The following is a 14,521-nucleotide window of genomic DNA, read 5'->3' on the forward strand; positions in this document are numbered from 1 at the left end:
TTAACTAAATGATCCAAAACATGTTCTATGTACTTTTTATTCTTTGCCTGATCTCGAAAAACAAATTTCTTGTGAATGATTCTTCTATCTCGAAGAAGTTTATCAGCTTCACTTTAGTTTTTTTGAATTTGAAATGGGAATGTTTATGTTCCCGATAGCTTGCTGTTCCTCATTCCATGTTTTCTCTCTACTTAGGCATGTTTTTTTCTTATCAACTTGTAGGTTTCGGCTGAATAAAAATTCAACTAGAAAAAAAAAATAATGTTTATCTGTTTGCTTCATCACTGAAAACAATGGTGACGATTTGCATAATGCAAAATATCTCTTATCTGCGAAATGATGCACGTTGCTTAGATCTGTAAGAATAAAACTTTTATGTTTTCTATTAAAAATTTTTCGTATATTTTTAATACACTTGACGTTTAATATCATAAAACAACACAACTGTAATGTATATGAAATTAAACAACAATAAAAATAAATCTGTTCTAAAATGGAAGTAGAAGGTTATTTAAATGTATAATATATATAATTTCAAATAATTTAAAAAATTTTAAAACTATACATTAAAATCACATTTTTTAATACTAATTCTGTGAGCTTTGTTGTTCTTTGTCACATAAAAGGCTATTCTAATGTATAGAAGATTCTGCTCTTTTATCCTTTAGCATTGCCTTTCATTTATATGACTAATATCTTTGTTTGCATTATATAAACAGATTTTTAATATGAATTTCCTATTACTTTATACTCAATATTTATGCTCTTCATTGCTAATTAACTCACGTAATAGATATTCTTTACGTTTCGCCAACGGCCCATCAATGGCCGAGTACATAAAACCACTGAACACATGGTAGTGGGTTCGTGCCTGGTCAATGAGCTGGACACGTGAAGTTTTCAGGATTTTTTTTTTTACCTTTGTAACACCTAAATAGGAGCAGTTAGGTCAATTAAAGCATACCAACCTCCATTTAAAAGAAGAATCCAAGAAAATGGAGGGAGGTCATATGTAATATACAAACCAAATTTTGTTCCTACTTAAAATTTAATTGAAATTTAATGGAAACAAGCTATTTTTTAAACATATTTTTCTAAAGGATATAAATTAAATATATATGAGAGAGACAAGATGAAGTTATGATTACGTTCTAACTCTTTTGTTTATCTTTTATTTCATGTTATATATTTTAAATTTTTATATCCAGAATTACGTTTCATTTTAAAATCATTTCCTCGAATGTAAATCTGTAATATTACTAAAATAGCAAATAACAAATTTAAAACTTTGTTGCTTTAGAAGCTGTGACAAATGTTATCTAATCTCTACATAATTTGTCACAAGTTTTACGTTCTGTCATAGCAATTTATTACCTTGTTTTAATATTTTAGTACGTTCTACATTTAATGTTCTGTAATATATATATATATATATATATATATAGTGAATATGAATTGAATTTTATATATTACACTCAAAATATTTCGTTTTTTAAAATTTAATCTACATTATTTTTATTATTTAATTACTTTAGTTATTACATTATAACACAGTATTGTTGTATTTAATAATGTAATCAATTATTAATAATGTAATTACTTCATTCTTCTTTTTAATTTAATTAAATTCGAACGATTATTTAAAGAAATTATTTACACTGGATATATTTGTTTTTAACTGTTCAACACATACACTGTACACATTGAAATATTGATTTAATTTTAAACACGTAAGCATGTGTTAATATACGTTGATGTCCATTTAAAGGAAGAATTTGGCAATATCAGGGCAGACAAAATGAACTTGAATGCCTTTTTCTGTCAAACTAGAACCTTTTCCTTTGGCTAAACATATACGGTTTATACTTTTAATTTATTACCAGAATCATCACTCAATTATTATATGAACCGTGTCAAAGTGATGTATAATAATTTCATTAGTATATTCGACTTGTCGTAATTATTTTAAATGTATCAATATTTAGTAATTATATCGTATACAATTAATATTAATCCAATATAACATAATCATCATTGAATTAGTTACGTGCTAGTACAATCGAATTTCATAGGTGTGTATTATTTATGGAACGGATTATCTCGTATAAGCCACGTATAATCGATTTTCTTGTTTATTTGATAATTATTTCTTTGTATATTACGTATTTAAATTCATTTTAGGATAAAATGATTAATTAATTAAAATTTAAATTATTTGTAAAATTTATTTAATCATGAATATTTATTCGTGAGAAATAAATTTATATTTAATTTTTAACTGAGATACAGTAAACCCCTACCTTGAGACCGCCAATAGTTTCGAGTAAAAGTGATTTTTATGAAGGGTGGTCGCTTTAGAGGGGTGGTCTTTTAGAGAGGGTTAAGAGGGAAAACGAGAAGAATACTTTTTTAAAGCTTTTGTTAAATACAATATATATTATTATATTATAATTATGTTTGTGTTAATGTAAACTTTCAGCTAATTAAACGTAAGCTTTCATCAGTAAGAACATTAATCCTAGAAACATACTTTTTAACGAACTTGTATGTGACTTCCGAGGCAGTTAGACTTTTGTTTTCCGCTCTGGGGGATCCAGGATTGAATCAGTGAGGAAAAACCAGGAATTTCTCCGGGTTGGTCTGTCTCTGATAGTTCTGTCCTGCTCCCTATCACGTTAATTAATAATTTTATATTAGACTCAAAGTATTAAAACGTTTAAATCAATTCGATACGCGTTTATATCTAATTGCTAAATACAAAAATGACGTTTAAAATAAAAGAATTATTTATTTAAAAAATTGATTAAATTTAATCCGTGATTTTAATAATAAAGTATTAAAATCGTGCTTAATAGAAAAAATTTAGAAGATTCATTGAATAATAAATGGAGATTTTTCCAAAGTAAACAATGCACAAGAGAACAATATTTCACAAAGAATCATTGGGCGATTGCTTATCTTCATTCATCAAATTGATATACAACATGTCTAGACGTTATACCTTTTATAGATAGAAAAAGTTTAAATAAAAAAACCTGATTTCCATACAAATATATTCAAAAAGATGATGTTGAATATTAATTATTGATTTAAGTTATATATTATTAATATATGTGATAAAATTAATGGTGCAGTTAGAAAATTTAATCTAGTTATATGAATATAGAGCAATTTTGTTTTTTTTTTACTGTATATAAATAAAATATATTTTATTTTAGCTCGGATCAGCAGCAGAAGTAGCCCCGATAGCCAAAGTATAGCAGAAAAGTCTGATAGCAGCAACAGAGCCAAGCACAAGAAGGATAACTCTAGTGGCGGTAGAGTCTTGTTTCTTTCCTTTATATTTTCACATAAATTTTAGGATAATATATTTAATATCTTCGTAAACATTTACTCTAAACTTTAATCGAAATTAAAAGTAATATTTTATAAAATAATTCGTATAAAAATACATTAAAAACAGCCTTGTTAGTGTATAAATAATTAGTAATATCGTCAAGTGTAATAATTTATATGCAACACCGAATTATTATTATTATTATTATTATTTTTTCTTCCTCTTAAGGCAAGAGATTTTAATGTTTCATCATAAACATTTATATTTTTAAACGGTTAAAAGATATTTAAATCATTGCCGATGACAAATTTTTATTAGAATCCGTTCTAAATGGACATTATTCGAGTTTTATGGTGCGAACAAGAAGTAGTAATTTTTAAGAATGGCAAACGAAGATTTGTGAAGAAGAAAAGTGGATAAAATAAGTGGAATATTTATGAGAATACACTATTCCATTTATTTATGAGAGTTTTGGTGAGAATATATACTTTTAACGAGCGGTAGAATTCTTTATTTATTGTGTAATAGGAAGTCATTAATACAAATCTTCGAAGTTTTCCTGCTATTTTCTTTTAAAATTCAACTGTATCATATTTATACTTAATTCTAGAGAAGTTTTCTCTTAGTCAAAGAGTAAAAAAACCTCTTAAAATTTATTAAATTTTAAGTAAAATTACACACTTAACGTCAGAATATTATTTATTTCCATTATATTACTGTAATAAAATTTCCTTTAATAGAAAATATGTAATTATAAATATTTCAATAATTCATAAATTCGTTTATAATTCATCTTTCGGAGATATTTATTAAAATTTCGAGTGATTAATTACTATTATAACTATCATTTTTCCAATAGTTTAAATATTATAGTAATTAATCATTATGCTGTATATATTTTAAACTAGAATTATATTATATTAAATTTAAAATATTTTGATATTTCTGTCGTAAATTCTGCTTTTGTTTTAGTTTAATAATTAAAAAAATTTTTAAGGCTTTTCTTACAATTTTTAAAAATCTTTATGAAAATTTAATACCATTAACCGATTTAGAATTTTCCGCTACATTATCTTCATTATATCTTAAAATATTCGGATACAAAAGTTCTTCCTCCTTTTTTTTTGTATGTAGAAAGCAAAAAGAAAGGATTCTTTTGATACTTCGAACAGATTAATCAATGTACTGGGGCCTGTTCTATAAATATTTCATCTTCTTCCAGAACTCTTCAATCAAGGACTTTTTCTTTGACGTATTCATCATCTAATCACGACAAAAATCTTTCATTTCTTAATGTTTAATTAGAATTAAAAAAATAATTAAGTTATTAATGCACTTTTTAAAAGCCACACTAACATTTAAATATTATTAAAATTTCCCTTTTTACATATTATAATAAATTTTTATACAATCGAACCTTCAATAACGGCGGACACGGAAATTTTCTTTTTGCTTAACAAAATTGAATACAAAAATAACCTGCAAACAACGGCCATTATTAAAGGTCGTCGTTAAGAGGTTTGACTGTATTTATACGTAATTAGTCGATTTAAATTCATTAATACTGCTTTCAAGAATGGCGAATGTATAAATAGTAGCCTTATATCTCAAAATTTCAGATAAAAATTGAATTTTAAATATATTTATATTATATTTAAGACAATTTTGTGAAGATTTTCGATTATAAAATTTATTAAGGGAGCGTTTTGTAGCCTCTTTGTGTGATTTTTTTTTTTTGTTTTTTGATAAAAACTGTATTGAATCAGTTTTAATTTAATTAGAAATTCGTTATCAAACCAACAAGCAGATTCTATACATTTAATTTTTGATAATTAATATCCTTTCCTTTCAATATTTTATTCCCGTTTGATCTTTAAAATGTTATCATGTTTTGCTCATAAATAAATTCAGAAAATTTTGTCAACCTTTTTTTTTTTTTTTTCTTTGAACGTTAATGAAAATTCTCAAAGAATATTTAATCATTCATCTCTTTGTTAAACTATTAGCTTTTTATATTTTAAATAAATTTATAATAGCTTTTTAAAAAATGAAATTACAGATTAATTCAAAATGAAAGTTATTAAATATACATTAATATTTCTTCTTTTTACATAATATTTTAATATTTATTAAAAATTAAATAATTTTACGTAAAGAAATGCTTTTTTGCTATACTGTCCTTGTCGTAAATATCTTATTTTAATAGTTAAACGTCAACGTAGTGATTGTGTATATAACTACTATGTTAGCATTTCTCAATAAATATTGTATTATTTTATACTTTCTGATTCACCCTATTGGAATATTCCTTCCTCTTTTTTATCCTTTTACTTATATCCTCATTCTCTTCATACTTTCTGTTTACCCTATCATTACCCTACAGGAATATTCTCTCCTCTTTCTTATCCTCTTACTTATTTCCTCATTCTCTTCATATATTCTAATTTACCTTATATTACCTCAATGAAAACTTCTCTTTTCGTTTTTAACCTCTTTCTCGTCTCCTCACTCATCCTTGACTAGGCTCTACACAATAATAATTATACTGTAGAATTATAAAATATATAAGCATCATGAAACATTATTACATAACTAATCATTGTATACAATATTTAATTTGAAGAATAATGATTGTGGAAAGGAAACTAATAGTCCAAATCTAGCTACTCATGACGCATTTTAAGGGTCTTATCACATTCCTGGATTGATATAAAGGACCATACTTATACGAACGACTGTGTTACACTAAACTATGACAGTTTTTATAATAGAACAATCAAATAGACATACTAACAGACTATTAAAAAAATCTTGTGATAAAATATGTTTACAGTTTTTATTTTAATAAAACTTTTATAACCAGAGTCATCGAGTGAATGAGAGCTGAGGATTTTTCTTTCAGATCCTAAGAAAACTTACAGACCTCAAGTGCCCCTCCTCTATAAATTAATATTAATTTTTTTATTTTCTAATAACAGAAAAGAAAATCCTTCTGCTTTTTATTGGTAAAGAAATAATCTACGTATTTAATTTGTCTAAAAAATCCCGTGGCAAAAGGGGCCCGTTCTGTACTTCAGGCCCCATACAAGCTCTCGATGCCGCCATGTTTATATAATAAGTTTTAGATAATTTAAACGAACATATTTATTAAAAATGCATTAAATTGTCTAAAATATTCATATATAATCCAATTTTATCTTAAGTTTAGATTTATATCGCATTAATATTTAATTCAATAAAAACATTAAACGTAATAAACTAATCGAAAATTCACTTTAAACAAATAAGCTATTTTTTGAAATTTTTATAAAATTATATTGAATAAATTTAATTTTAACTGAAGATATGTAAAATTATTATTTTAAGGAGACGAGGGAATTTATAAATTTATTTATTTAAATATAAAATAAAGAAAAATAATATTTACAAATAGAGAAGATCTAATAATTTAAATGTAAGTGGACTTATACATGGTGAGTCAAAAGTCTCTTAACACTCTTATAAAATTGAACTGATGATACAGGGAGAATTTTGGCATGATAGGAATAAAATAGGGCATAACATGTTTTTAAAGGGCATAACATGCTTCTAAAGAGGCATAACATGTTTCTATTATTCCAAATAACTCACTTCTATGCCAAAATGTCTCCTGTCCAACTCATTTTGATTATATAAAGGTGTTAAATAACTTTAACATGAACTAAAGAAGAATCTCTTTAAGTTGATTCAGTTGCTAATACAATAATAATTAATGTTTAAACTATAATTATGCTGTCCTTGGATAAGAATCGAATGTAAATTCAATTCTCACTCAACGCAAAATATAATATTTGCATCATTTACTGATTTTGTTTTCACTGCAAATTATATGATTTTATATCAGATTATACATTTTAAACATTATTTATTTATTAAATGTAAACTTTTTGTATACATATATCCCAATAAAATATTTTTTTTCGACTCTTTAGAATTCAATTTTAAAAAAGTTAATTTGATTTGACACTCCAGGAGCCTAGAAATGTAAGAAAAACCCTTAGAAAGTTTTGTCTATTTTGCATTATATCTAAAGACTGAATGACCAAAAGTATTAAAACTCGGCAGAGTTATTTCTACGTATGGGGCATTGATCTGTTAAACTTTGGAATTTAAAGGTCAAGGAATGGGAAGATAGAGAGCAGCTCATGGGTCATAATTAGACTTAAAGTTTTACTCGTTATTAGCGCTTAAAATGTCTTCAAAACTTACTCCTACTCCAAAATAAGCCCTTTACCGTTTTATATTATTAATAATAATTTTTTAAATATGTCAGACGTTGAGAAATATTGGTTAATTATGAATGTAGATATAGTAGCTGTATAATCAGTTTTCCTACTACATAGCCTTAATAAATGAGGTTAAGTTTATATAATTATTATATTAATTTTGAAAAATATTTACAATATAAATTTGCAAAATGCGTAGATTCTGTAACAAAATTCTGGGTCATTGGTCGTGGGTTCGAGCCTCATCAACGAGCTTGCCACGTCTCTTCGGGTCTAACACCTGAATAGAAGCCAATTTTCCATAGAAAGGAATCGCCCATACTCCATATTCCATCAAACGAAACCTTATACAAAAATTTCGGTAACATCAAATGATATTAAACATCGAAAAGGTGATATTAATTAAGTACTTAATTAGTACAATAAATTATTATTATTATTATTATATTATAATCAACACATGTCAGTCATATACGAGGCGTAGGAATGATTTTTATCGAAATATTTTTCAATACAATAAATATAAAATCGATCTTTCAACCGGGTTTTATTTTTTGACAAAGATGATAAACAGTCCTTCAGATATAAGCAAGAAGGAAATAGTTTAATATGATAAAAAACAGCTATTTTGGCAAGACGGATACAATATATCGCATTTGAGACACGTCTCTCGAAAATGTATTTTATAGTCGTTTTCTTTTTCTATTCATTTTTCAAAATTTATGTCAACTAGTACATTGTTGTTCCTTTTCTCATGTATCTTTTATAAGTAATTAAATTGTGGACACAATAACAAGGTACAGCGTTAGTGACACGTCGTATATCGCAAAGGTGATTTGATTGCTTTTCTTTCCAGTAAATCTTTCATAAATCTGCACAGAAACTAGCTGAAGAAGAAACAAATAAAAAAATTACGTACAGGCATTTTATTTTATTTATATACTAGCTTAATTTTTCTTTAAATAACACGTAAAAATTGAAGAAAATTAATAATAAATTCCATACAAAAATCCTGCGTGAAATCTATGAGGATGCAATTTTCAAATCTTTTCTAAACGGAGTTAGATAGATGAAGATGGAGATCAGATATGAGTGGCCGGAGACTCCCCATTAACTGTATACGAACTTCCGGTTTGAGCCGGAAGTCACGTGATTTTTTTTTAAATTAAACGATAATTAGGATCCGCGGTAACTTTCTTTCCTTCCTAATAATTTACTTATTCCTTTTATGAAATATTTCGAATCAATATACTGTAACCTACTTAAGAATGAATGTATTTAAATTTGAATAAAGTTTAATATCGAACAGTTTAGTAACGTAGAATAAATTCGTTTATTTATTGAAAAAAAAATTTATTTTTCTAAGTAAATATTCATATTTTCTAAATTTTTATGAATTAAAATGTGTAGAATTTTCTATATTTCAACTAAAATGTAACTGGTAAAGTAAGAATTGATTGGTTCGATGGATATAGTGGAGCATTCAGGGTTTAATTTTGGGGGAGCCGAGTTGAACGGATAAAAAAAAATTTTTTTAATGCGAATTCAATAAAATTTCCACCTTATGCGACTGCTAAATAGAAACGGAAGACACGGTAGAATATAAATAAGATTTCTGGAAAATTTTCTAGTGTTTGTTTTCCCTCTTTCTGGAGATTGCCTGAGCCCTTGGTCCCTCCGAGCGCTCTACTGTATGGATAAGGCAACGTAACTAACACAGGGCACTCATGTCTCTTGGGGAGGACTCTTATGAAAAGCTGGTCCCTACTTGGGCGTTAGACACATGAACCACGGGAAACAGGTCCATAATTAATGAAGAAAATCCGGAAAACTCCAGGTGGTAAAGCACGAACCCCCGCCTAATTAACAGTGTTTCTATCCACTAATGGAATAGTGTCCTATATTTAGGTATTAGACACTAGAAGAAAATTCGGAAAACTACACGTGGACAGCCCTTTAGTGAGGCGCGAACCCGCGACCAACCACCAGTATTCAAGTTGTTTTATCCACTAGGCTATTGGTGAACCTTTTAGCTAGTCTTAAAACTTGCAATTTTAGAACAAATATACTGTACATCCCTTGTATGAGAAAAGTAACTTTAATTTATTGGGTTGTAATTTGAAACAATTGTAGTCCTATTAAGTCCACTGTCGTCCGTGCTGTCTGTCTGTCTCTCCTTCCGTAATCTCGAGAACGGAGTTAAATAGATGAAAATTTCTATATACTATTTTCTGTTAGGATCTATCACTCGGATATAAGTGATAACAATAAATTTAACAGAATAAAATTACATTTCTATTTTCAATTATATATAAACATATATATTGAATTTATTTTTTTTTAGTGAATTTTTCTTTTAGTTTCGGATCGAAATATGAAGTTAGAAGTCGAAGTTAAAGTGTGAGAATTTGTCAAACAGCAACGTCACATTCACTTATTTGATTTAAAAATATATATATATTTTTTATTGTTTTCGTTTTACGCACTTTCTTTATTGATAAAAGTTGAAATTATTTTTGATATTTCTGGAATTTTATTTATGTTTTATTTTTAAAAAATTGTATTTATTTGATTCCTTTTAAATTATATCATTTATATTTTCAACGGGATCGAATTTCACTCAATTTATATTCGTTGTGTGTAAATCGTATAGCTAAAGTAAGCAGACGTGTTCTATGTATGAAAGCAAAGAATAAATGTCTTTTTAAAAAAATTTTCTATGCCCTGTGGGTAATAAAAGAGCCTTTTTAGTAAGTTCATTAAGGGGGTTCGATCGGGACCACAAGGGGCAGTCGGGTGGTGAGGACACAGAACACGTGGTGATAAGTGTTGGATGTGGGTATTTTACATACATCCTATATGTTTTTAATAATTGTGCAGCTTTAGTCCATCAATGGACGAGCGGATAAAATAACTCTTTTCTGTCTAAGCTTCAGCTAACATGCTTTAAATCTCCTAAAATTTAAGTCACATCCTCCAATCTAAATGAAAAATAACACATAAGAATTTGAGCTGAACTGCACGTAGATCTCCCTACAAAGTGCCACCCGTGTACAATAAACCTGTGTACAATAAACCTCTATAAATATTTAATACATCCTTCAATATATGCGAATTACTAATGCACGAATGTGCGTTGTTACTACCGAATTACGTCATTTTTCCGACCCCCGAACTCAAACTGGTGTGTAAACCTCGTGACCACGTATAATCTTCATCGTCTCAGGCACTTCTATTTAGTGCCATATTCGATTTAGTGCCAATTTTCGAAGCGAACTAATGGTAGAATTAAATCAAAATTTGATTATTAATTAAAATTTAATTAATATATTTTTAAATAATTTAAATATAAATTTACTAATCTCACAGAATTGTATAACCTAATAAACAGAATGATAATCTCACAATATTAATACAATGATGCTATAATAAGTGTATTAAAATGATGTCATTGTTGAAATATCTTTATTGTTAATATAATAATCACGGCTATTATTAACTGGTTATTAATGTATTAATTAATATTCTATTATGAACCGATAGTGGAATAGATACGTAGATATATCATCAACTGATTTTTACTATCGATAACAGAATTAATTTTAATTAATTTCCATTAATAATACTGTTATTCAAATGATTATTTTTGAAGAGGATTGGATTAATACAGGAAAAGGTAAAGCAACACTCGAGCGATTTGCCAACGGGGGTGCCTCCTAAGAGGATTTTCTATGGAAAATTTTCTATTTAGGTTAACACCTAAATAGGAAATTTCCCATAGAAAATCCTCCGGAAATTTCCCATAGAAAATTTTCCGGATTTTTTCCACAGCCATGTGGAAAAAACCCAGAAAATTTCACGTGTCTAGCCCATTGGTAAGATGCGAACCCGCGACCAACTACCATTGTTCGTTGATTTTATCTACTCGATTACTGGTGAAATTCGAGGAAACTGCAACATAATTCTTTAAAAAGTAAGAAAAATTCAGAAAATCGACTTAAAATATTCAACTTCATTTTCTTGTTAATCAGAAATACATTTCTTTTTCGAATCTACTTGATTTTATAAATTTAGTGTTTCTTCAGTAATGTAATTCAGTATATTCTCTTGATAAAAATTATAATTTTAAATGATTCTTATCGAGAATTTTCATTTCATAACAGAATAAACCGAATAATTTTTATTCTCCGATTCTTATACAGCAAAGGCAAGGAATCTTATTTAATTAAAAAAAAAAAACAAAATCTAATTGACTCTTTACTCAGATGATTCTCGTTTGCTACCATTTTAAGCTGAAATTTTAAATCATATTCGTGTTTTTTTTATTTACATATTATATTTAAATTTAAATTTTAAGTAGTTTAGAAGAATATAGGATATTCGAAGTGATCAAATATGAAACTCTCTTCAATGGGGTAGTTATTCTAAAGAGAAAATCGTTCCGGTAACCTGAATCTTTTTAGATTCAGGTTACCTGGACGATAAACCCAGAAAACTTTGAAAGTTTTCAACGTATATTTATAGAAATGAGTACACATTTTAAAATGCAAATATATTAAAAATGTCTTGTTATATATTTTAAATTAATTTGTATATAAAAGTATTTAATTCTTTATACACCCCTTGAGAAACATACTAATATATTTTTATATTTTGCAATAGTAGGAAAAAATAATTAATTTTATAATTTTTTTTTGTTAAATTAACTGGAAAATATCTTATGACTTGCATAGTGGCCTCGCCAAAACTGGCCACGTGGAGTATTCCGGATTTTTTTCACGTGCCTAATACCTAAATAGGGATTAGTTTCCCATAGAAAGTCATTCGTGAGGTTAACTAAATTAGCATCGTTTATCAGTAAAGTGCTGAAAGATGCAACAGATGGCCAATCTGCTGAGGAGGATGCCTTCTGGGATGACTTTCTGTGGGAAACTGATCCCTATTTAGGTGTTAGACACGTGAAGGAAACCCGGGAAACTGTATGTTTGCGAGGAGTAATCCCAAGGCCAAGTGTTTAGCAACTAGTTTTATCACTCTGTCAGGAGAGGAAAATTAAACTTTTGTAAATTATAAGTAAAATATTACAATCAGCTATCGTATTAAAGTTTATTTGCTTATAATTTTACTAATTATAAGTAAATTATACCGTACTTTTCATTGTATTTTATTGTAATCAATGAAAAATGTTCGATACGTTTCAAGTTAGTTTTCTTATTGACAAATTTTATTCTATCGATCATTTTACAAGCATTTCTAGTTAGTTTCATCAACAAAGATGAGCGACGTATAGGTGAAACACTGGTTTAACCTCTCGACCACTGGCAGACTTAAAGAGGATGCTTGAGGATCGTGTGATTCTCTATGAAATGCACTTAAAAATTGAGAATAAATAATATTTTTCTGTTTAATTTTTAAAAAATTCTTGAAATAAAAGTAATTATAAAATATATTTATTTGTTAATTAAAAATTTGTTAAGTTTATCATGTAAATCAACTGTTTTAATAAATATCTTAAGGTCTCTTCGGAATCACTCAAAGGAAAACTAAAGTAATTCTATACAACAACCCAGACAATAACATCTTACAAGTTTGTTTTTTTTTTCGTTTTACTTGTAAGATTTACTATGAATATTTTATGTACAGGCAAAATTATATTATTTATAAGCGGAATTTTGATATTGGTATAAAATATTAAACTGTTGTAATCAATAATTAAATTACAATATACAAAGGTAATTTTTCAGTATTGAATTTGTTGGAAAAAGTTAATAAATTGAATGGATAAAATCACTTTCCCCCCAATTTTTGTACCAGAGCTGTTTTATTTATTTATTTATTTTATTAATTCTGGTGTCTATAATATTGTTATAAACAAAGGGTTGTTTACGAATATCTGAAATATAAAAATCTTTTAATTAATAATTAAATTTATTTTTATAATTACTTTTAATGCATAAATATTTTTCTAATTAAGCAAAAAGATATATAATTAATAAATGATTTTTAATCTTTTTAACTTAATTGCTATGTGTGTAGTACCTAAATAGGCACCAGATTCCCATAGACATAGAGCTTCACCAATAGCTGGCCACGTAGAATTTTCTCACGTGTGTAACACACAAATAGGGGCTAGTTTACCATAGAAAATCCTCCCAGGAGGCAACCTCTCTTGAAAACATCATAATTTATCATGAGAAATTTGTTTCAGAGCATTATGTCGTTTACTTTACCAAACTCATGCTGGACAGGCCCATCTATAATGGGCGTAATTGTGTCAAGCTGGCAATGTACTGGTACTTGGCGTTAATTAATTAGAAATCAATTAAACATTATGACAAAAATAAAATTATGTTTTTATCGCAGATAATAAAATCGTGTTTTAATTCTATTTTATTTTATATTTGAAACTTCTTGTACGTGAAATGACATTAAAAATGAATTAGAAAAGTCTTTAAAGTTTTCAAAAAATTAAATAAATAATTAAAAAATTTTATTTATTTATTTATTTTGTTGAGAGAAGGAAGCATTTGAATATATTGTATCCTTCACTTTAATACAATTGTCCATTATAAGAAGAGCAATCTCGTAAATATTTATATTCATTGACAATGTGAATAGTGCTGTTTCTTAAAGTATCGTTTAAATATATTGCAAGAATATATTCAGTTCGAAAGCGATAGACCTAGATTTTTCCGCATAAATAGTTAAATTATTCTGCAAAATAAAACATTTCGGGCATTAAATGCTAGAGGTTAATTGCAACATCTTTTGGATCAATTTAGCTCTTTCCAAACATCTATTTACACACAGCTGTTTACACCATAAAGTTTAATAATTACTTTATAAAATAACTAGTAATATCTACACCCAGCGTACATTAAAATAAAAAACCATAAAGTTTAGCCTATTAATATTACTA

General features: G+C 27.1%; 1 protein-coding gene across 1 annotated transcript in view; it reads left to right on the forward strand.

Annotated features, from left to right (window-relative positions):
- LOC136989698 (uncharacterized) overlaps positions 1-14,521 on the forward strand; it is a 104,596-nt gene that overhangs the window by 71,609 nt on the left and 18,466 nt on the right. Inside the window, exon 3 of the mRNA XM_067287934.1 lies at positions 3,219-3,317. Within this exon, the coding sequence (XP_067144035.1) occupies positions 3,219-3,317 (99 nt within the window). The remainder of the gene's footprint in view (positions 1-3,218; positions 3,318-14,521) is intronic.

Source organism: Centruroides vittatus, unplaced genomic scaffold (genome assembly GCF_030686945.1).
Source record: "Centruroides vittatus isolate TY-2023 unplaced genomic scaffold, ASM3068694v2 scaffold_752, whole genome shotgun sequence".
In the NCBI taxonomy this organism is placed as follows: domain Eukaryota; kingdom Metazoa; phylum Arthropoda; class Arachnida; order Scorpiones; family Buthidae; genus Centruroides; species Centruroides vittatus.